The sequence below is a fragment of the Pelmatolapia mariae genome, linkage group LG13, assembly GCF_036321145.2.
Source record: "Pelmatolapia mariae isolate MD_Pm_ZW linkage group LG13, Pm_UMD_F_2, whole genome shotgun sequence".
Classification (NCBI taxonomy): domain Eukaryota; kingdom Metazoa; phylum Chordata; class Actinopteri; order Cichliformes; family Cichlidae; genus Pelmatolapia; species Pelmatolapia mariae.
The window spans coordinates 37,460,548-37,485,125 of NC_086238.1; the positions used below are offsets into that span (position 1 = coordinate 37,460,548).

Here is a 24,578-nt window from a genome sequence, read left to right on the forward strand (position 1 = left end):
ATAGCATATGTAGTCTTAATGATTGTTTTTATTAAACTGGCTAATTCTACTGATCATTTCTATCAACCTTCATATTGCCACTATTTGTTCAATTCATGAAACAGTGAATGTTTAACTGTTAGAAGCCACGGACAGAACTGTTAGACAACAGTGTCCCCCAGGTCCACTTACCTGCTTACTATGTATTTATTTGTTCTGGAACTGCTGACAGTATTCTTCAGTGGACTGAGTATTCTTGATTGTCATGGAGATAAAATTGGAGATAACAGTGTATGCCTTTGGTTAAGACTTTTTCTATATGTATGGCAGGGAGAGAAAGGAGAGCTGAACACTGGATCCCTGGGAATTAAAGGAGAGCCAGGTTCACCAGGACTAAGAGGACCCAGAGTAAGTGAAATACAATGCCATGAAACAGCAATGCAACTATTACTTAAAAAATGCTTCAGTAACTCTAACTCTATGAAGTTACTGCATAATATTATAATATTTTTATTACAGGGTGACAAAGGATCTCAGGGAGAAAAAGTAGGATAAGAGCATTACAAATTAATTTTGAAAGGGCAATTATTCAGAAAAATATGAATCCTATTAGAATATTTATGCCTAACCAAAGTTTTATGTTTTACATCAACTAATAGGGGGAAGCAGGTCTTCAAGGCCCAGCTGGCCCAAGGGTAAGTTCTGGATGAAATAAAAGTTTTTATTAACATGTGTCCACTGAGTTGACAAATGGCACTTCTGCACCTTCTAGGGTCTGCCAGGCCCGACTGGGGAGCCAGGAAGGGCTGAAATCCAGTATGAAAATGTATGTGGCTTCATATTACTTTCACTTTCTCAGCTATAAAGAAAGTAAAACATTAAATAAAGCATTATTAACATTTAATATTTCTTCATAGGATATCCGCAACATCCCCCTGATGGTGAGTATTTTCTAGATTGTATTACACAAAATGCAAACATATTTCACGGCTGAATCTCTCATCCTTATAGGGCCCTCCTGGATTACCTGGACCTCCAGGGACACCTGGAATCCCTGGAGCCAAGGTAGGAGAATATTTTAGAATAACACAATGCCAGATGATGCTTGCATGTTGTTTAATAAACATGCATACTTTTGTCATCATTCACAATGAATATATGGTAATATGCATATTTTACACTCCTCTATAGTTTCAGTTTTTTTGTTCTGTAGTCTACACAGACTGGGGTTTGGTGATAAATTATTATTCTCTGCTTGTCCATCAGGTGGATAACTAAAAATCTTGTGTAGTAAAATTGACACTGGTAATGACAATTTGTTCATGTGCTACATTACTGTGTTACTGTGTGAGAATGTTGCAAGACATTTTTATTGGTGACCATAAATGTCTTTTATTTGATCTATCTTCTAGCCTTGACACTCTGCCCTCTGTTCATGCATAGCATTCACAACTTATTACTGACTCTGTGGTGGAAGAATCTGTAGAGTTGTTTGCTAATAATCTGGCTGAGACTGATGGTATAAAACTGGTGGCAGCTTCCTTCATTTCAGAGTGTACCGGACAAAGTGGCATCTCTCAAATCTCCTCCTCGGATCACTGAATCTATCCGCAGTTTTAGGCGACGTTGCTGTAGAGCTGAGCAGCTGTGGAAAGCCACAAAACTTGAAACACATAAGGGTTATTAAAAGGATTTTTTTCCCTTTTACTAAAAAAAAGAAAATGATGAAAAATGTGAGAGTAGGAAAAAGAGATCCTAAGGTTTTCTTTGATACACAGAATAGCATTGTTTGTCTCCAGTCTTTTCAGATAAGGATTGTAACAACTTTTTAAATTTTTTCCAAGAATTGGATAAATTATCCATTTTAATGGACTGTCTTAACACAATTAATGGCTGGATGGCAAACAATTGGCAAACAATTTTCTGCAGCTTAATACAGACAACAGAGCATTAAGGACAAATCAGACAACGTTTGGTGTCTTTCTCATCCACTGTAAAAGCTGCTGCTCGGACACTTGGGTTCGTTTTTGATCAGTCTTTGACTTTTGATGCCCAAATCAAGTCTGTGAGCCGTTGCTTCTTTCTTCACTTAAGAAATATCACTAAACTCAGGACTTTTGTCTCTAAAGGTGAATTGGAGGTGTTTGTTCATGCCTTCATCTCCTCCAGATTAGACTAGTGTTATTAGGACATGTGACATGCAAATGGACTCATTCTTATATAGCCCTTCCCTACTCTACCTGAGCACTCACAGTGCCTCATTCACCCACTCATACAAGCAGTTTTTTCCTATTCTGTTTCTACGTAACTGCTAACATTCACACACATTCATACTCCAATTGAGGTTAGTATCCTGCCCAAGGATATTTGACATGCAGACTGGAAATGAACCACCAAACTTCCAGTCAGTAGATGACCTGCTCTACCTGCAGCCAACCCAATGCGACATTTTACATAATAGCATGAATGTCTAGTCTGGTATTGCTTAAAAATGTTGATTTGCAGATAGAGATGCAAGAGTCTGCATTAAAAAAAACAGGCTGTGTTAAAAGAGATTTCTTTTTCAGTCATAATGACATTGGTGTGGATGTGCAGTTATCGTAAACAAAGACAACTGTCTGGTTTGCCTAGTTGGTAATTCGACCTTGGTGTGTCCTTAGGGTGAAGTTGGTCTACCAGGTCCACCAGGACTGGATGGAGAGAAGGTAATGTTATGTTATCTCCATATTATTACATATTATGAAGTTCCTAAAATCCAAGAGTGTGGGTGATAATTACACTTAACCATCACTGATTTGATATAACACACATTTAATTCATACAGATTTCTTTTGTTTACATTTAATAAAGTGGAGCAACTTATGATCTTATATTTTCAGGGAACTCGAGGGAAGCCTGGAGAACCTGGTCCCCCGGGCCCAGCAGGTCCTGAAGGTCCCAGAGGAGAGGGAGGTGTCATGGGCTTTCCAGGACCCAAAGGCACCAAGGGTGACATGGGTCCATCTGGATCACCTGTAAGTGACTACGTTAACCACAAAACTGTCTGTGAAGTTCCACATTATCACTGTTCCACATCACTGTCATCCAGAGGGTACATCTTGGTCTTTCTCGCTACACTCTTATCTAATTAAAGACTTGGAAGAGACCCCGAGTGTCAAAGACTGTAAGTTGGAGTTCTGTGCAAGAAATTAACTGATGCATTTGCTATATTTGGTGGATCAGTACAACTTATTTTAAGATTTCTTCTAACAAATTTATTGGGGGAAAAATACAGATTGTTTGGAATCTGTCAATGCTGGGACATATTTTTAATGTTTGCTTGTTTGAAGTAGATCTTTCATTTCCAAAAAATATTTGTTTATTGAAAACTATTTAGTTGGGCCACATACTGAACTTGGAGGATAGAAATAATGTCTCTATCCTATAGTGTTAGTGTCAATCTGATATCAACAAATATTTGGATCGATCAGCACACCTTTAGCAAACCATCTCAACCTTGCCCACCCCGAATGCACTTCTGTGCAGTTTTCTGTGAAATGCTGTTGCGTGTTTTAAAATCTCCGTTTCCCTTTTCTTCCGTCCTCATGTTTGCCGTTCACGACATGTTCTTCTTTGTTAGTATTGAGTGAAGTCTTGGCAGACGATAGAGGCGATACTGCCCCCAGTGCTTCCTGAAGCGTATTGCAGTTACAAAAACACATTTACGTGATATTAGTATATGACATGTCAATGATAAAATTGCGCATCAACAAATCTTTATAGTCGACGACATTATGATTATGCCGATGAATTGTTCCAGCAGTAATTAGGTGTATTATATATTTATGAATTTAATGTGCTTAGAAACCTTGTAGATCTTCACTACTTGGGTGAGATTTGCTGTATAAGATTCGGATTATGCAACAGATGTCTGACAGTAAGACATACAAATATAAAACAAAGTAGCATAACTAAGTGACCTTATAATACACTGAAATTTTCCCCTAAAAAATGGTTCCTGTGTACGATGCTATGCAGTGTTGCCTCTCAAGCTGCAAGAGATGGTTGGTTAGATGGCTGCGAGGTAGTGAAATGCTGTACTCCAAGTGCTGTATCAAATCGCACAAGTGTAGTATGAAATCACAGATGTCCTGCAATAGTATTGTAAAATATGGAAATATATCACGAATCCTTTATCCCTGTGTCTTTCCCACATATTGTTACAGGGTCCAAAAGGTGAACCTGGAGATGGAGGAAGGTTAGAATCGGTAAGGATTATTTATAAACTGAGCTTTATCATTTTCTGCTTGTCAGTGCCTTATAAGCAATACTTTTAAAATTGAAAACTGTGTATACCCTGCCTTTAGATCTATGGTCCTCCAGGACCACCAGGACCAGCTGGCCCAGCAGTAAGTCAGATATTCCACGTAACTCTTATCTTTAAAAACAAAAGCAATGCATAACTGTAAAGGTGTTTTATGTGACATACTAACCATGTTTTTAAATGCTAAATAGAATGCTTACCTCCTTTCCTTATTGTCTTTATACCCAGTATCAAATCTGGTTCTTTTATTCTTTTACTGGACAGAGAAAACACGACTCAGTGGTCAAAGTATTTATAATTATTTATTCAATCATTACTTTCCAGAAAGGGATGTGCAGAAGGCTAACCCCTCCGCAGATCTGAAGCATTACAAGCCCGATGCGTATAATATAGTTCTGTTATACGTCACACACACTTTTTCGATAAAAACAACTCCTGCGCTGCACTCTGCCTAGTTTCACTTCCTGTCTACATCCTGTACTCTGCAGCTCTGCACAAAGCATCTTCTGAACAGTTTCCTGTATTATTAAGCTTCCACTAACTTAAGCCTCTGTTGCTAAGGCAACCTGTCACCCTCTGACCTAGTTCTCACTCACAGCTGGCCTTCTCCTAAACTGACCTGTTATTAAAAATGCATAAAGCAAGCTATAGCACTAAATAAGCTCTGGGAAATATAACTTTTTCTCAACACCAGTTTGAGCACTCAAAGCATATTTCTCGTTCACCCAATCACACACACATTCACACAGTGCTTATCTATGTCTCAGCAATTTATTTAGCATTTACATGCACGTTCACATGGATACACTGTGGACTAATTGGGGTTCAGTATTTTACCCAAGAATACTTTCAGAATCAGAAAAGTTTATTGCCAAATGTTGAGCAGGTTTACAACATTAGGAAATTGCTGCGGTACTTAGTGCAAACATACTGTCATATAACGCTTAAATAAACATAAAAATAAAAATTACAAGTGCTAAGTAGATAGATATATACATGAGTGCAGGTGGTGATCAGTGCCAAACATGGAATGATGCAGTGAACACAGTGTAGGTTCATGTGTTAGTGGTGGGAACAGTCATATGGTTATTGTTCATGAATCCAACAGCAGAGGGGAAGAAACTGTTCTTATGGCGAGAGGTTCTAGTGCGAATGGACCGGAGGCTCCTGCCTGAGGGGAGCAGGTCAAACAGACTGTGTCCAGGGTGAGAAGGGTCAGCTGTGATCCGAGCTGCACGCCCCAGTGTCCTGGAGGTGTACAGGTCCTCCAGAGATGGGAGTCTGCAGCCAATCACCTTCTCAGCAGAGCGCACAACACGCTGCAGTCTCTGTTTGTCCCTGATAGTGGCTCCAGTGTACCACACGGTGATGGAGGAGGTGAGGATGGACTTGATGATTGCAGTGTAGAATTGCATCATCGTCCGTGTTGGCAGGTTGAATTTCTTCAGCTGCCTCAGGAAGTACATCCTTTGCTGGGCTTTCTTTATGACGGAGGTGATGGTGGGCTCCCACTTCAATTCCTGGGTGATGGTGGTACCCAGGAAGCGGAATGAGTCCACAGAGGTGATGAAAGTGTCAGTCAGGATGATGGGGGGGAGTGGGGCTGTGTGCTTCCTGAAGTCCACAATAATCTCCACTGTCTTCTGGGCATTCAGCACCAGGTTGTTGTGGCTGCACCAGGACACCAGATGTTCAACCTCCCTCCTGTAGGCAGACTCATCCCCGTCCGAGATGAGTCCAATAACGGTGGTGTCATCTGCAAACTTGATTAGCTTGACAGACTGGTGGGTGGAGGTGCAGCAGTTGGTGTACAGGGAGAAGAGCAGAGGAGAAAGAACACAGCCCTGAGGGGAGCCGGTGCTGATGGTCCGGGAGTCCGAGACATTCTTTCCCAGCCTCACATGCTGCTTCCTGTCCGTCAGGAAGTCAGTGATCCACCAGCAGATGGGATCAGGCACATTCATCTGGGAAAGCTTGCCTTGGAGATGGTATGGAAGGATGGTGTTGAAGGCAGAGCTGAAGTCCACAAACAGGATCCTGGCGTAGGTTCCTGGGGAGTCCAGATGCTGCAGGATGGAGTGTAGAGCCATGTTGATAGCATTGTCTACAGACCTGTTGGCTCTGTATGCAAACAGCAGGGGGTCCAGGAGGGGGGCCATGAGGGTCTTGAGGTAGGAGAGAACCAGGCGCTCAAATGACTTCATGACCACAGATGTCAGAGCCACAGGTCTGTAGTCATTTAGTCCAGTGATCCTTGGTTTCTTGGGGACAGGGATTATGGTAGAGGACTTGAAGCAGGCAGGCACATGACATGCCTGCAGTGAGGAGTTGAAAATGCCAGAAAACACTGGGGCCAGCTTGTCTGCACAGTGTCTGAGGGTGGCAGGAGACACACCGTCTGGGCCAGGAGCTTTTCGAGCAATACTTTGAAAGATGACTCAAAGAGCCGGGGATTGAGTAGCAAACTTCCTCTACAACCTCAGTATGATCTAATGAGCCTTCTAATACGGTCAAATACATAGACATGCAATACCATCAAAACCACCTGCTTAATATTGATGATTGGTGTTAAGTCTGGGACGAAGTTGGAGCCACAGACTGGAACATTACTGCAGGCCCTCAAACAGTGCCCTGTGGTTTGAAATCTAAACTCCTCAAATTCCACCAACATGTTAAGTGTCCTAGCAGGGGGGACAGGAAGCTGGACCATGTGTACATGGCATTACGTTTATGTTGCCCTGTGGTGAGTGCCTCAGGTCAGTCAGGTCCCACACCTGCTTGTAACAAGCTGTACGTGGATGCTACATGTGAAATTAACATGACTCCCTTTGAACATCAAGTTCAACGTGTGGCTTGAAGGCCAAAATGGCAGATAGTTCCTGTGCTATGGGATGCACTAATCAGCATTTATTTACAGCTGCCAGAAGGGCGTTGAGTATTGCACCAACATGTGAGGACACATCTCTTTACCTGCCTTACAGGCCAAATCGCACTAATCTCGGCAACAATCCAGGCTCTCAGTGGTGGCTAATTTAAACTCCAGGAATGGTTAACCTGACACTGGAAAAATACTCTTTCAACTTTACTGTTATGACATGACGTTAATGTGAAAAACTAGTACTACTGGAACTTTTCTAGTCATACACAGTGAAAGCCCAAGTCAACCAAGCTTAAGATTTACATGTGTTAGTTTATTTAAGATAGCCATGCAGCACTTACCTTTGCTTTAATGATGAACACTTTCTTGCTCTTCAGCTTCCACCAGTATTGGTTACTAATTACTGATTACTTCTCCAAAAAAGTAATCCCGTAACACGGCAGTAACGCTGCCCATCTCTGGCTTCCACATAGCAATATTATTTACCTATCCAAATTGAAAATAGACATAGAAGTCCATAGTTTGAAAGGTTTCATCCTGGCATCGGCGTAAGGTCAGTGATTTTCTACAACAGGGGTCGGCAACCCTGAGCACGCGTGGGTTAACTGATGGCACACCATAGCTGGACTGGCCATCAGGCATACCGGGCATTTGCCCAGTGGGCCGATGGTGATTTTTCGTTTTTGTGGGCCGATGTCTTTTTTTTTTTTTTTTTTTGTAACGGCATAAACAATGAAAGGTGGTGGATTGGCCAGATGCTGGTCGATGTGTAAAAATAACTCAGTTGTTTGGTGGTGGCTATGGTGGAGCTTCCACAGAGGCCAGCAGGTGGATGAGGGAGAGGGGAGGCAGGAGGAGGAGTGACCCGAGGCGGCCGCCGGTCCGAGTGTCAGGTGAACTGAACTTCAGGTAAGAAGTTATGACCTGCAGTCTATCTGGTCAGATATAAACCAAGTTTAGGTGGAGTTTATTTTCGTTGTGCTGACTTTTTACAGTCAGTTACAATAACTCGTACTGCGTACTAGCTAGCATGACGGAGTTTTTATACAGCTGGGTGGGTGCTATGATGCTACTGATAGTGAACTTTATTTTATTCATAAGGTTAGTTAGTAGAGTTGCCAACCGTCCCGTACAAACGGAATCGTCTCGTATTCAGAGAAAATATTACGTGTTTCGTATTGAGCTGAGAAGGAACACAGTTTGTCCCGGACTTCAGCTACAATGAAAAAGACACAAAGCTGGAGTTAGTCTGTGTCTTTACGCTGTCAGCTGCCTCTTCTTCTCTCATTCTCTCCCCTCCCTCTCCTGTTGCTACTTCAATCATGAAACTGATCAATGATCAGCTGATCGGGTTTTCTCTCTTGTTTGTTTATCGCTCACTTTGCTCCAGAAACAGGAAACCAGCGGATGTCGCGCTAAACAACAGCAGCACGTTTAAGCTTGATCAGCTGTTGTTAGAATTTATTTAATATTAATTTCTAGTATCAGCTGATGTTTGCTGGAGCCACAGCTGTAAAGCTGCTGGTCATGATGTCGGTTTGGATATGTGGTGAGAGGGAAACATGAAGATGAAACCAGGAGATGTGCTTACTGAATCATCAGAGCTGAACAGGTGATGGAGAAACAGGTTTACCTTTTAGGTGACATGAATGAGTTGAAGGGAAGTTATGAACTGTTTCTGAGAGACAAATAACACCAGGATCCTTTTCTATGTAGCTGACAGCTGGTACCTGTGCAGGGGCGGGTCTAGCAAAGTTTTGCCAGGGGGCCAGGTAGGGCATTAACAGGGAGAGGGGGGCACAAAGACATACTTTTCTTTCTTATTCTCATTTAAAATGTCTCGCTTTGAATAAATAATTATCTGAATCTTACAACCAAAGTTTTTATCTGACGTTTGTCCCAGTCCAGCCCTGGGCACTACACGCAGTGAATTAATCTGAGAAGGTGCATTAAAAAATAAATGGCCGGGCCAGCGGTGCACATTGCAAATGAGCTTGCATAGACACATTAGTTGTGCCGCTTCTTAATGCAGCGGTTCCCATACTTTTTTTGCTAGGCCCCCCTTTGTTTTACAATAAAATGTTTGCCCCCCCCCCCCGCGCACAAACACATCCTCCAACCACACACACCCATATTTTGCTCCATTGCGGTTTATTTCACACCTCAAACATTTAGTAAACAATTAAGCAAATACAAGTAATCTGCAATAAATTACAGGTAGTAAGAAAATAAACTACCAACTCTTTTACGCTACGTCCACACCTACACGGGTATTTTTGAAAACGCAGCTGTTTCGTCCACACGTAAACGGCATTTCGAATCACCGAAAACGGAGATTTTTTTAAAACTCCTTTTTTGCGTTTACGTGTGGACGAGGAATACAGAGTTCATCACGCAACGTCAAAGGTATGTGCCTTTTTCACGTCACGCTGTGCGCCACGTTATTGTTTACATGAGATGAATTGCAGAATGGCAGGTAGAGACAAAATACTGTTAATCTGACTATCTGCAGGTTTTACACGCTTACATACACACACACAGTTACTGTCCCTCTTACAAAGGCAGAGGCGTCACGGTGTAATTATTTTACGTGTAGTTGTTTTTTCCTGTGTAATAATATTCAACATTGCTATCAGTACATTTTTCAAAAAATGCCTCTGTGCAAAATGGGTTTAAAAACATAAACGACTGTGGGATACTGTTTGTCCGTGATTTAGACAGGGGGAACAAATCGTGGCAGGATCAGCCTGATGTTATTTGGATCCCACTGTAACTTTACTGTATAAAGAGCTAACATCTCCAAAATGTCAGGAGTAGTTAGTCATTACAACAAGTGTTTGTGAACTAAAAATCAAGAATGTGGGATCCTGTTTGTCCGTGATTTGAACAGCCAGCGCTGCTCCCGACAAAGGGAAAACCAATTCTGCAGGGGAGACCTACCTCGGCACTTGTGCAGGTGAAGCCAAAGGGAAGATATGCTTCACCATATTTTCTAGTCTTTGGCTTAGAATGAAGTTGGTTTGGAAACATATTCAGCGATGCTTCATCTCCTGCTTTGCATTTGTGTGGGAGCCCCGTGCTAGCAGTGTCCAAGCGTTTTTTTTTCTTTCCCCTTTTCATACCGCGCCCCCCCTGCAATGGCTCTGCGCCCCCCTAGGGGGCGGGCCCCACACTTTGGGAAGCATTGTCTTAATGACTGCATCTTAGCAAACAACCCCAACTACCAGATTCAACTTGTAATTGGCTAAAAATAACTTAGCCTACCAGTGAGAGGGACGTTGCTAGCTGGCAGTTTTTTCAAGCGATGTTGAAATTTCCACATTCCGACACTTCAAATGCTTCAGCAGCTGTCCGCTCAGCACAGCATCAGCACCGCGGAAATACACGGATACATCCGAAGACTCAAGACTGATCAAACCAGAAAGCTTTAATGTGCAGCTGGGTTTGTCTCGCATTAACTGGCTGATTTAATGCCAGTTAATGCAACATTGAAATGCAGCTGATTGAACTGAAAGCTCGACTCTGTGGGGTCAAAGTTTGCAGAACTACGAACGCAGCTGGAATCCACAGCTGTGCATGTTCATGGAGCTGCATTTTCACCTGCTGGACATCACTATCTGACAAGTTTAACTGTCTTCAGAACATTGCAGAGGCCTTATTGACAGTATTTGGCTCTACATATCTGTGTGAGCAGATTTTCTCTCACATGAGTGTCCTCAGGTAGCCGTCTGAATGCTGGACACTCGGAGACCTGTGTCTCTGAGTGGGAGACCAGAGATCACATTAACATGTGTATCTCTGTATTAACAAACATGCCATATTGGCCCAGTTTATTTTTCTTATCATTGTTGTGAGGAGACCATAAATAGCATTTGCATTTTCTGTTGTACAGTTCATTTGCTGTTATGGATAAAAAGTCTTTTTTTGTTTCAAAATAACTGATAACTATTCGCTGATAGCTGCCAACATCTGCAAACAAATATAATTCTATTAAGTGTCTCTATATAGTGTGTAACTGTTCATATAGAGCAGGGGTCTCAAACTCAAATGAGCCGCGGGCCACTTCTGGCACCGTCATCTCATTGGAGTGCCACTTTATTGTCCAAGTAGTACAAAAAAACAAAAACGAAAACACCCACTAATATTTCCTAAAATGTAGTGTTTTGTTTGTTTTATTTAATTCCAAATATTGTGTAACAAGACAAAATTGCAAACATGAACGCAATTTTTTTCTCACTCTCAACTATCTGAAGCCTTTCAGTTTCAGTTTCATTTGTCATATGCAAGTTAGCATAGGGTCAACATTGCAATGAAATGTATTTGACGAGCAGAAGACGGTCACTCAGCAGTATAGTACAGTATAGTACAGTAGTTTCATTGAACTACCAAATAAACAGCTCTTTCTGGCCAGACACGTGGCAGCACTTTTGCTACAATTTTGTTTGTATTTAACAAAATGCAGGCATAAGCGTACACATTAGTTTTCGACTGCAAGTGAAAATTGTTTTCTTTCCAAATAAATCTTTCACTGAACTAACACAGCCCTCAACATGTTTGCACTCTCTTGTTACCTCGGCCAGGTCCGCGGCTCCGAACCGTGGTAAGGAGACCTCTGGCTAATACTTTGGGTTCCGTGTCGGGCTCGTAGCCGGGAACTAGCTTTACTGTCTGGGTCAACCTTGCTAGCGAGAGACAGAAAGAGGCTTTTGAAAGGCTGCTCCAGCAGAACTTTATTGTATCGGAGGAGAACACGAACACGGTGTACAGTCGAGTCTAAATAGCTTACTTACAACTGGGCTCGTCAGGCACTCTTTATGGCTGCAGTGGTTATTATTATATTTACATGCTTCCAGCTCCCGTTTCTGCTCGGTGGCACCTCGTACTTCTCCTTTTTCTCCCTCCCTCACGCTCACACACACACAGCGGGAGGGGCGGTCCCAAATGTTCTCCCTGCTGCAAGGACTACACCGCCCATGAGGCTACAGTCTTAAAGGGACATACCTGTAACACTCTGCCATCTTTTTCGTATAATAGTTTTTTAAAAATATTTCTTCACATCAATATGCGGGCCGCAAGTAGAGGTGAGGTGGGCCGCAAATGGCCCGCGGGCCGCGAGTTTGAGACCCCTGATATAGAGCGTTATTACATTTATTGCAAATGCAATCATATGGCACATTGACTTCTGAGGGAATTTTAGATGGCGCTCATCATCAGAAAGGTTGCCTACCCCTGATCTACAAGATATACATAGATGTCACTGAACTGGAGCTCTGGGAGAGACATTGCCACTTTTAGGTATTTTAGGTATTTACATAAAGCTGCCAGATCAAAATATGGATCACAGGTCCCCAAAATTCATTGTTTATCTTCATATGTTTGTTTTTCAAGTAGTTGCTTGATATAGGTGAGAAAAACACTTTTCCTACAGCACCATCTACTGTCCACTTCTGACCATCATGATGGAGTAATGTTTTGCATTTCAGGGTAGTGAGTCAGTCATGTGACTGAAAACTCTGGATAGGTCTATGCTGCTGGGGACTTCCCATGATGCACTTGGTGTTTCTTCTTCACTCACCTTTATTTCACTCACCATGTGTTTATACACAACTCTGAATTTAATCATTACTTATTTTAAAGCTTTGACTCTTGTCCTCCATGTACTTTTATCTCGTCCTTTCATCCTGCCGTCCTCCACTCACTCCCTAACCGATCGCAGAAGATGGCTGCTCCTCAATGAGCCTGGTTCTGCCAGAGGTTTCTTCCTGTTTAAAGGGAGCTTTTCCTTCCCACTGTCGCCATTGGGGTCGTTTGATTGTTTTCTCTGTTTTATTGGAGGGTCATTACCTTTCAATATAAAGCACTTTAGCATGACTGTTGTTGTGATTGGCAGTATATAAATAAAAGTGAATTGAAATAAAGTCCACTGTTTTGTTCTATCCAGGGACCACAAGGACCATCAGGGCCTAAGGTGAGATACTATTTTGATAACAAACTATGATATTACCCAGTTTCTACGTTTATTACATTTGCCTCTAGTTATATGTTGTCATATCATATCATTGATTTTATGTAGGAAAGTGTAATTATTGTATTGTATCTCTTACCTTTTAACTCAGGGAGAGCCAGGAATTGGAATCCGAGGAGAAAAGGGAGCGACAGGTCAGAAAGGCGACAAGGGAGACAGAGGCCATCTTGGACTTCCTGTAAGTTCACTGAACTGTCTCTTCATAATAACCAACATTCAAAATACATCTTAGCTGTCTCATATTGAAAATTGATGCAAATGATTTTTGAATTGATTTGTAATGGGATAATCTGAAAATGAATTTTGTCATTTTGGGTTGTTATTCTTTCACACTGGTTTGCATTCACATTAAAAAAAAACCCATCAGTTTTAGGTCAAACTTTTACATCAAACTACCAAAACTCTTGTACCACTGGCACAATCAAAAAAATTCAACGGTTCCTTCAACTCTGTGCTTTTTCAGTGTTATCATTACAGTAATGCCAGGCAGGCCACGGCAATCTCTTCAAACAACACAGAAAACAACAAAAAGCAGTAAAAAACCCTCAAACTGTCAGATTAAAAACCGTCGTCACACTCACTTTCTTTTCTCTCAACCAACCTTTGGCTGCTGTGACCCTATGCCTTGAATTACTGTAATCATTCTAATATCACTGAAATGAGTCAACACGTTCAGGAACCACTGAAATTCTTAAAATTTAGCTGCTGGTTCAGGAGTTACAGAAAATACAGATGTTGAAAAAAATGTTGCAAAACACCAGAGAAAGGTTCAAAGGCTTTAGAGGGCTGACGACACCATTTCAGTTGCTCTCAGTCACTAATAGATTTTTTGAATTGAGTTTTTCACATGATAGCAAGATGTTGTTGCATTAGCATTAATTGTGAAATTATTGGCTCTATCAAGGTCCCAAGGATTTGCTTTGTAAGTTGAATTTTGGATTCCTGCTTTTATTTCTCTGATAATAATAAGCTGTAGCTCTTATTTCTTTCTTATCCTAGTGATTATTTTTAGACAGTGAGATAATGTTGAACTTTAAGTCCTGGTATGATTTTAATACTTTTTATATTTTTAGAATCATTTTTTTCTTATATTTGCTGTCTTTGCCTTAATACCTTAATTTAGTGTTGCCTTGTCTCTTTTTGTCTTGATGCTAATTATCTTTTGTTTACTTCTTGTTTTATTTTTAAGGCTAGTTTTCTGTTGTCTCATTTTAGATTTCTCTTCTCTTTATAGTCCTTTTTTCCTCTTCCTGTTAGTGATCTATTATTTTTTTTGTTGTTGCCTGTGTTTGAGTCTGATTCTAGAAAGCAGGTTCAGCAAACAGAGTCTAACAACTCTAACTTTTCAGTTCTAAAATAGATTAATCATACTTACTTAAATCAACTGTGAGTATATTCACCTTGAATGTGTGTGTGAGTACAAGAAGAAAACCATTATCAGAGGAGCACCAGTACCAGGAGTCTCCGTAGTATCGTGTAGGCAAAGAACTGAGGCTGGACTGAGTCAGTGTGGCCCGGTCCAGCACTTTCATATTAACAAAACAGTAGAAGACAAAAGAGTCATTTTCTTCAACATCATCCAGGTATTACTTAAAGCTTGAATTTTAAGAGATAGAGCTGAAAAATTTTATTTCAGCTTTAACTTAACAGGGACAAAATGCAGGTGATAAAAAAAGAAGATAAAAATATATGGATCAAACATGTACCTGTGTATTAGTCAGACCAACCAACACTGGTTTAAGTGATGTTCAGTGGAACATGCTGAGGTCCTTGGCTTTAACTGAGACATTATAATACAGCGCGTAAAATAAGCATTGAATATATTTCTAAAGGTGCTATTGACATGAAATTCCCACCAGATTTAGTAACAACCCATTCAATTCACACATCCAAAACAACTCAAACCATAAATGTTCATAAATTATGTGTACTAATCAAAAAGGGGTGTTATGGAAGTTTAGTGCATTAAATAAAAGAGGTCACACTGCTCAGTTTCCTTTTGAGCGCTTTATTCTTGCAAGAAGGAATTCAGCCAGCACGAGGCACTTGTGGGGTTGTAGTGAGGATACAAACTGACCCTCCTTATAAGGGGTCCTCCCCCATTTTTACTACTACTCTTCTGTAAGGCAGAAACACATTCACTTTACACAGGTCACCTATAGTTCAACAGCATATATGAAACAGATAAATTAAACCAGCTAAATTTCTTGTCCAGAGACAGGAAGTAGGACAAATTGAAATTTAAAGGGCTGTAAAGCCAGCTACCACCAGGTGATCCGGGCGTTGGCATCTTTCATGCGGTGAAGCCATTGCAGCGGGGCGTGGTCTGAGCAGAGGGTGAATGAGTGCCCCAGCAGGTAATAACAAAGAGAGTTGACCATCGAGGCGTCAGTCTGGAGGATAAAAGGGAGGGAAAAGTCAGGGCTGTGAGCAGCTGCTCCCCACAGAGAGCCTTTTTTACCTGCACAAACTCCACTTAGCATGGCTCTGTCCACTGGACCAGGTCTGGAGCACCCATTCAGGTGAGATCGGTTAAGGGGATGGTCAGGTCTGCAAACCCCGGCACGAACCGGTGGTAGTACCCTGCCAGCCCCAAGAACCGTCTCACTTCCTTTTTGATCTTGGCAATTGCTGCTGTTTTTTCCCATCTGTGGACACACCTGCCTGCCCCCAAGTGCTACCCTAGATACTGTATCTCCCTCCGTCCAACTGCACACTTCTTTGGGTTGGCCATGAGCCCCACCTGCCTCAGGGACTCCAGGACTGCAGCCACCTGCTGCACATGCTCCGCCTAGGTGTCATGATAACATCATCCAAGTAGGGGGCAGCATTACAGCGTGCAGCCACAGCACGCAGTCCATGAGGCTCTGGAAGTTGGCCTGGGCTCCGAACAAGCCGAACAGAAGGGTGACGAACTGGTACACACCGTGCGGAGTGGAGAAGGCCGTTTTTTCCTTGGACTCTGCAGATAAGGGAATCTGCCAATAGCCCTTGGTTAAATCCAGTTTTGTGAAAAAGCGGGCCGTGCCCAACCAGTCCAGGAGCTCATTGAAACAGGCATGGGGTAAGCATCAAAGCGTGACACCTCACTCACTTTGCAATAGTCTACACAGAACGGGATAGACCCATCCTTCTTCATGACCAGAACGATAGGGCTACACCACGCTGTTTGACTCTTCTATTACTCCCATCCACAGCATCTCGGCCAAATACCTCTGAACAATTTGACCTTTATGTTCAGGTAGCCTGTATGGCCGTGAATGTGCCATCACGCCAGGTTGTGTATGAAAATGGTGCTCGATGAGAGTCATATGGCCGGGCGGGGGGGAGAACACGTCTGCAAACCGCCAACATCCGCTCTCTAGACCTGTGCAACATGGTTATCACAGTGGAGGGAGGCAGGAATGGTGGTATTTGGCACCTCTGGCCCCAACTCGTCTCTGTCATTCACCAGGCTCACCAGAGAAGCGGCTTCAGTCTCTCTCCATGCTTTGAAGAGGTTGAGGTGATATGCATGGACCCTCCATTGTCCGACCATATCACTTCATAATCGACGTCCCCCACTCACCACCAAGGGCCCTTGCTACTTGGCGAGTAATTTTGAGCTGGAGAAGGGAAGCAATACAAGCACTTTATCTCCCTGTTAAAATTGCCTGATTCCAGCCCCTATGTTGTACAGATGTTGCGGACATCACGCAAATTCTCCCGTGACAACCTCCCAAAAGTGTGTTTTGCTCGCAGATCCAGAACGTACTGAATCTCATTTTTCATGGGACTCAGATCTTCCTCCAGTTTTCTTTAATAAGGTTGAGCACCCCTTGCAGCTTCCAGAAAATCCCATGGTGGAGGCCTGGGGCACCTCCCACACTGCAAACAACAGAGGGTCTAACCAGCGATCTCAATTATGTTCATCCTCGTGAATGAGCTTCCGAGTCATGGACTTTAAAGTCTTATTCAGCCGCTCCACCACTCCATCAGTCTGAGGGTGGTAGACATTTAGGGTGCGAGACATGAACGATGTGCCCAGGTCAGTCAATATCTCTTTCGGGATGCCGATTCGGGAGATGACCTGCAACAGCGCCTGTGCAGCAGCACTGCTTCTGGCTATTGCATTACAGAATCCACCAGACTAAATACAAAGCGATAGCTGCGTCACGACGTGGTGACGCAAACTAGAGGAAAAACCTTTTTTCCTGATAGCTCTCTGTTATACTCTTGATCTGCAAGGGCCCCCAACCCCTATACAGGAAGTCTGTTTCAGCTCTTGGTCCTATGAGTCTTACCCAATAGGTATGCAGAGGTCAACTGCTAACCCTGATAAGAAGAAAACTGAGTAGCCTTGCAGATCAAATACTGTCAGTCCCATCGGTTTACGGTAGCTCCCCTATTGATCATGGCACTTGTAATTTCTGAGGAAAGGGCCCAAGGGAAGATTATTTTAACAGGCTAGGGTACTGTAAAAGCTATTTGCACTGATCAAAAACAATGCTCAGACTTTTACCTTTACTGTCTAACAAAGAGTTAAAAAGTGAAGGTCCACAATTTAGACTTTAATTGCCAGAAAGCAAGAGCAAAGGCAAATAGTAATAATCATAAAACACTTGAACTATATGTAAACTATACGTATCTAATTAACCTGCTCTGAGGTAATGCTTATATTTTTAATATATTTGGTGGGGAGAGCTTGGAGAAAGGATGAGCACAACCTAAAGATCCACTTATCCCTGTGTTCTGAGTTGATGGTAATCACCCTACAGGAAAGCAGCTGGGGATTCAGTGGCAGTAAGATGTAAACCAAAATCCTTCTGAATGAACCATCACAGCAAAACTGAGCAGATGAAAAGCCAAAAAGTACAAAACCAGTTTGCATGTTCACAGTTCAGGCTGTGGCTTTCCACTGTGAACCAATCTTCTGAACTGCTCATCTCATAGAAGACAAAAGGGAAGAACCCCAAATTGCCCCTCACTTTTATACTGCTCACCCTTTCTCCCCACTCGCCCACTGGACATCACATCTGAAGTGACATCTAACCTCACCCCTGGGGACATCCAGTGACATTATTAACGTCTAATTGCCCAATGTCCACCCGCACGTTATCATGCTCTCTCTATCTGACTTACATGATTTAACACAAAGTTTAAACTTTCAACTTTAAAACCACTTCATTACATTTTCATCTTTCATCTGTCATTCTTAACATAGAAAATGCATTTACACATTCAGTCACATATCAATACAATTCACTTCATGTTTCATTAGGGCCCGAGCACTGAGAGTGCGAAGGCCCTATTGTATCTGCTCCGTTTATTATTAGGGCCCGAGCACCGAGAGTGCGAAGGCCCTATTGTATCTGCTCCGTTTATTATTAGGGCCCGAGCACCGAGAGTGCGAAGGCCCTATTGTATCTGCTCCGTTTCTTATTATTATTATTATTATTATTCAGGCAAAACAAGGGCCTTTTTGAGGGCCTAAACATGCTCAAAAACTCATGAAATTTTGCACACATGCCAGGTCTGGTGAAAAATTTTGTATTTTAATGGTTTTACACATGAGCACTAGGAAATGGCTCTGTAGCGCCACCTATGCCTTGTTAAATGCAGCCCTACGAACACATCATTTGAGCTACATGTATGAAATTTGGCACACATGTGTATCATGCCAAGACGAACAAAAAAGTCAGTGGGCCCATTGACGCAAACCCAACAGGAAGTCCGCAATTTAGAGGTGAAGGTGACATTTTGACTCTAATTTTGCCATTTCCATGCCTCGAACTTTTTCGAACTCCTCCTTGGGATTTGGATGTATAAGCTTTATATTTGGTCAGTGTCAACTACACACCTGGGCCATGCTAAATTGCGGAGCTTTTGAGTTTTCGTGATACGGTGAGCCCGTGGCGCCATGGCGAATTTCGATGACTCGCCATGAAAATCTTATTGCCTCTCAAACTGTCATACATGGTCCGACCTGGACCAAAGAGCACACATATGATAAGGCTCCACCCCTGAACATATTTCAACCTCCATATTTGACACCAGGGACAGCGCCACCTTGTGGCAACAGGAAATGTCATGTTTTACACTTTGGTGTACAGTATTGTTATGGGTGACATCTGAAGCCTGAAATTTCTCCAGGAAAGCCTTAAGGAGTTGGTCTTGGGTTATAGTGAAAACTGTGAGTTTTCGCGAAAGGGTGTGACCCCAGCAGCATGGCGAACATTGATGTCTCGCCATGAAGAAACAAATTAGTGTAACTCAATGAAATCCAATCTGATCAGAACCAGACTTTACAGGGATGATGTCAGACCCGCCCTGAACAGATTGATGTGCCCATTGTCAGGAATACGTAGAGCGCCACCTAGTGGCAACAGGAAATGTCATGTCTTTCATTTTGTTGTACTGATTTTCACAGGTTCATCGTGGCCACCTGAAAAGTGGTGAATATCACCATCAGCCCCTCTTGATGCTTCAGTGAGAAAATTGTGACTTTAAACTGAACGGTGCACCCTGGTGGCAACGCTGTTCACCATGACCATTGAAGTGGCTTTTGAGGGGCTTGAAAAGTTTGAAAAGTCTTCAAATTTGGCGCACACCTCCAATGTGATGAGCGCTTTCTTGTTATTTTACCATTTTCATTGAATAGCCCAAAATGGCTCCACTGCGCCCCCTACAAAATTTCAAAACAACAGCCCCTGCTCTGTGTTTTATGTATGAGTCTGAAACCTGGTAAGCTTATGGAAGATATCAAGATGTACAAAAAAGTCTCTTGGAGCAATATCCCAAATCCAACAGGAAGTCAGCCATTTTGAAATTAATGTGTAATTTTGGCGACAATTTCCCTTCTTTTCATTGACCGTTCTTTGACGAACTCCTCCAAGGGATTTCATCATATTGACCCAATCTCCAGTGTGTGGAATCTAAAGACTTTTGTGATGTTAAATTGCGAAGCTTTTTACGTTCAGGGAAAAGGGGTGGTCATGGCGGCACGTGGAGTTTCAATCACTCGCCAAAAAGCAGTAATCTGCTGTCACTCAAAACTACAATGTCCAATCTCTCCCAAAGGTCACAGTTATGATGAGATTCGAGCACAAAAATATTTGTTATGCCATTTGTCATTAATGGTTAGAGCGCCACCTAGTGGGACGACTATAATAATGGTTAAATTAGATGAAATGTTAGCTGGTGGTTAAATGCATGAATTCCATCAATGTGACATCAGATCGGACGCACTGGTTTTAGGTGTTGGGCTTGGCTCGACGTGCTGGGGTGCGAGGGCCCTCATATCGTTGCTTGCAGCTTTAATTATTATTATTATTATTATCATTATTATTATTACGGCAAATGAATCGACCTTTTGAGGGCCTAAACATGCTCAAAAACTCATGAAATTTTGCACACGCGTCCGGCCTGGTGAAAATTTACGTATTTTAATGTCCTCAGAAATGTCAAGGGAAAATTGGCTCAGTAGCGCCACCTAGAAAAATGAAAAATGCGAGCCCCCGGTGTGGGAATGACCTACATGCATGAAACTTGGAACACATATCTAACGTTAGGAGACGCACAAAAAAGTCTATTATGGCCATGTCCTAAACTCAACAGGAAGTCCGCCATTTGGATGTGAATATGACATTTTGGCTCTAATTTTGCCATTTCCATGCCTCGAACTTTTTCGAACTCCTCCTTGGGATTTGGTCGTATAAGCTTCATCTTTGGTCAGTGTCAACTACACACCTGGGCCATGTTAAATTGCGGAGCTTTTGAGTTTTCGCGATACGGTGAGGCCGTGGCGCCACGGCGAATTTCGATGACTCGCCATGAAAATCTTATTGTCTCTCATTCCCTCATACATGGTCCGACGTGGACCAAAGAGCACACATATGATAAGGCTCCACCCCTGAACATATTTCAACCTCCATATTTGACACCAGGGACAGCGCCACCTTGTGGCAACAGGAAATGTCATGTTTTACACTTTGGTGTACAGTATTTTTATGGGTGACATCTGCAGCCTCAAATTTCTACAGGAAAGCCTTAAGCAGTTGGTCTTGGGTTATAGTGAAAACTGTGAGTTTTCGCGAAAGGGTGTGACCCCAGCAGCATGGCGAACAATGATGTCTCGCCATGAAGAAACAAATTAGTATAACTCAATGAAATCCAGTCTGATCAGTACCAGCCTTTACAGGCATGATGTCAGACCCGCCCTGAACAGATTGATGTGCCCATTGTCAGGAATACGTAGAGCGCCACCTAGTGGGAACAGGAAATGTCATGTCTTATATTTTGTTGCACTGATTTTCACAGGTTCATCGTGGCCACTTCAAAAGCGGTGAATATCACCATCAGTCCTTTATGATGCTTCAGTGAGAAAATTGTGACTTTAAACTGAACGGCGCACCCTAGTGGCAACGCAGTTCACCATGAACGACTAAGTGGCTTTTGAGGGGCTTGGAAAGTTTAAAAAGTGTTGAAATTTGGCGCACACCTCCAATGTGATGAGCGCTATCTTGTTACGTGATCATTTTCATTGAATAGCGCAAAATGGCTCCACAGCGCCCCCTACAAAATTTCAAAACAACAGCCCCTGCTCGGTGTTTTATCTATAAGTCTGAAACCTGGTAAGCTTATGGAAGATATCAAGATGTACAAAAAAGTCTCTTGGAGCAATATCCCAAATCCAACAGGAAGTCAGCCATTTTAAAATGAATGTGTAATTTTGGCGACATTTTCCTCTCTTTTCAGGCAACGTACTTTGACGAACTCCTCCAAGGGATTTTATCAGATTGACGCGATCTCCAGTGTGTGGAATCTAAAGACCTTTGTGATGTTAAATTGCGAAGCTTTTTACGTTCAGGGAAACGGGGTGGTCATGGCGGCACGCGGAGTTTCAATCACTCGCCAAAAAGCAGTAATCTGCTGCCACTCAAAAACACAATATCCAATCTCTCCCAAAGGTCGCAGGCATGATGAGACTCGACCTCGGAAATGTTTGTTATGCCATTTGTCAGTAATGGTTAGAGCGCCACCTAGTGGGACGACTATAATCATGATTGAATGAGATGAAATGTTAGCTGGTGGTTAAATGCATGAATTCCATCAATGTGACATCAGATCGGAAGCACTGGTTTTAGGTTTTGGGCGTGGCTCGACGATCTGGGGTGCGAGGGCCCTCATATCGCTGCTTGCAGCTTTAATTATTATTAGGGCCCGAGCACCGAGAGTGCGAAGGCCCTATTGTATCTGCTCCGTTTCTTATTATTATTATTATTATTATTCAGGCAAAACAAGGGCCTTTTTGAGGGCCTAAACATGCTCAAAAACTCATGAAATTTTGCACACATGCCAGGTCTGGTGGAAAATTTTATATTTTAATGGTTTCACACATGAGCACTTGGAAATGGCTCTGTAGCGCCACCTATGCCTTGTTAAATGCAGCCCTACGAACACATGGTTTGAGCTACATGTATGAAATTTGGCACACATGTGTATCATGCCAAGACGAACAAAAAAGTCAGTGGGACCATTGATGCAAACCCAACAGGAAGTCCGCCATTTGCAAGTGAAGGTGACATTTTGACTCTAATTTTGCCATTTCCATGCCTCGAACTTTTTCGAACTCCTCCTTGGGATTTGGTTGTATAGCCTTCATCTTTGGTCAGTGTCAACTACACACCTGGGCCATGTTAAATTGCGGAGCTTTTGAGTTTTCGCGATACGGTGAAGACGTGGCGCCACGGCGAATTTCGATGACTCGCCATCAAAATCTTATTGCCTCTCATTCTGTCATACATGGTCCGACCTGGACCAAAGAGCACACATATGATAAGGCTCCACCCCTGAACACATTTCAACCTCCATATTTGACACCAGGGACAGCGCCACCTAGTGGGAACAGGAAATGTCATGTTTTACACTTTGGTGTACAATATTGTAATGGGTGACATCTGCGGCCTCAAATTTCTCAAGGAAAGCCTTAAGGAGTTGGTCTTGGGTTACAGTGAAAACTGTGAGTTTTCATCAGAGGGTGTGACCCCAGCACCATCGCGAACATTGATGTCTCGCCATGAAGAAACAAATTAGTGTAACTCAATGAAATCCAATCTGATCAGTACCAGACTTTAAAGGCATGATGTCAGACCCGCCCTGAACAGATTGATGTGCCCATTGTCAGGAATACGTAGAGCGCCACCTAGTGGGAACAGGAAATGTAATGTCTTATATTTTGTTGCACTGATTTTCACAGGTTCATCGTGGCCACTTCAAAAGCGGTGAATATCACCATCAGTCCCTCATGATGCTTCAGTGAGATAATTGTGACTTTAAACTGAACGGCGCACCCTGGTGGCAACGCTGTTCACCATGAAAGATGAAGTGCCTTTTGAGGGGCTTGGAAAGTTTAAGAAGTCTTGAAATTTGGCGCACACCTCCAATGTGATGATGGCTTTCTTGATATGTGATCACTTTCCCTGAATAGCGCAAAATGGCTCCACAGCGCCCCCTACAAAATTTCAAAACAACAGCCCCTGCTCTGTGTTTTATGTATGAGTCTGAAACTTGGTAAGCTTATGGAAGATATCAAGATGTACAAAAAAGTCTCTTGGAGCAATATCCCAAATCCAACAGGAAGTCAGCCATTTTGAAATTAATGTGTAATTTTGGTGACATTTTCCCCTCTTTTCAGGCCTTATACTTTGACGAACTCCTCCAAGGGATTTCATCATATTGGCCCAATCTCCACTGTGTGGAATCTAAAGACCTTTGTGATGTTAAATTGCGAAGCTTTTTACGTTCAGCGAAACGGGGTGGTCATGGCGGCACGTGGAGTTTCAATCACTCGCCAAAAAGCAGTAATCTGCTGTCACTCAAAAGGACAATGTCCAATCTCTCCCAAAGGTCGCAGGCGTCATGAGACTCGAGCTCGAAAATGGTTGTGATGCCATTTGTCAGTAATGGTTAGAGCGCCACCTAGTGGGACGACTATAATAATGGTTGAATGAGATGAAATGTTAGCTGGTGGTTAAATGCATGATTTCTATCAATGTGACATCAGATCGGACGTGCTGGTTTTAGGTGGTGGGCGTGGCTCGACGTGCCGGGGTGCGAGGGCCCTCATAACGCTGCTTGCAGCTTTAATTAGGGCCCGAGCACCGAGAGTGCGAAGGCCCTATTGTATCTGCTCTGTTTATTATTATTATTATTATTATTATTATTATTATTATTATTATTTTTCATTGAAATGAATTGCCTTTTTGAGGGCTTTAACATGCTCGAAAACTCATGAAATTTTGCACACATGCCAGGTCTGGTGAAAAATTTTGTATTTTAATGGTTTTACATATGAGCATTGGGAAATGGCTCTGTAGCGCCACCTATGCGTTGTTAAATGCAGTCCTACGAAC

General features: G+C 42.6%; 1 protein-coding gene across 1 annotated transcript in view; it reads left to right on the top strand.

Annotated features, from left to right (window-relative positions):
- Positions 1-24,578, top strand: part of col13a1 (collagen, type XIII, alpha 1) — an 81,749-nt gene that overhangs the window by 41,535 nt on the left and 15,636 nt on the right. Inside the window, exons 19-30 of the mRNA XM_063491134.2 lie at positions 310-387; positions 499-525; positions 639-674; positions 752-805; positions 897-920; positions 991-1,044; positions 2,640-2,684; positions 2,859-2,993; positions 4,185-4,226; positions 4,326-4,367; positions 13,102-13,128; positions 13,277-13,363. Coding sequence (XP_063347204.2) covers positions 310-387; positions 499-525; positions 639-674; positions 752-805; positions 897-920; positions 991-1,044; positions 2,640-2,684; positions 2,859-2,993; positions 4,185-4,226; positions 4,326-4,367; positions 13,102-13,128; positions 13,277-13,363 — 651 coding nt within the window. The remainder of the gene's footprint in view (positions 1-309; positions 388-498; positions 526-638; positions 675-751; positions 806-896; positions 921-990; positions 1,045-2,639; positions 2,685-2,858; positions 2,994-4,184; positions 4,227-4,325; positions 4,368-13,101; positions 13,129-13,276; positions 13,364-24,578) is intronic.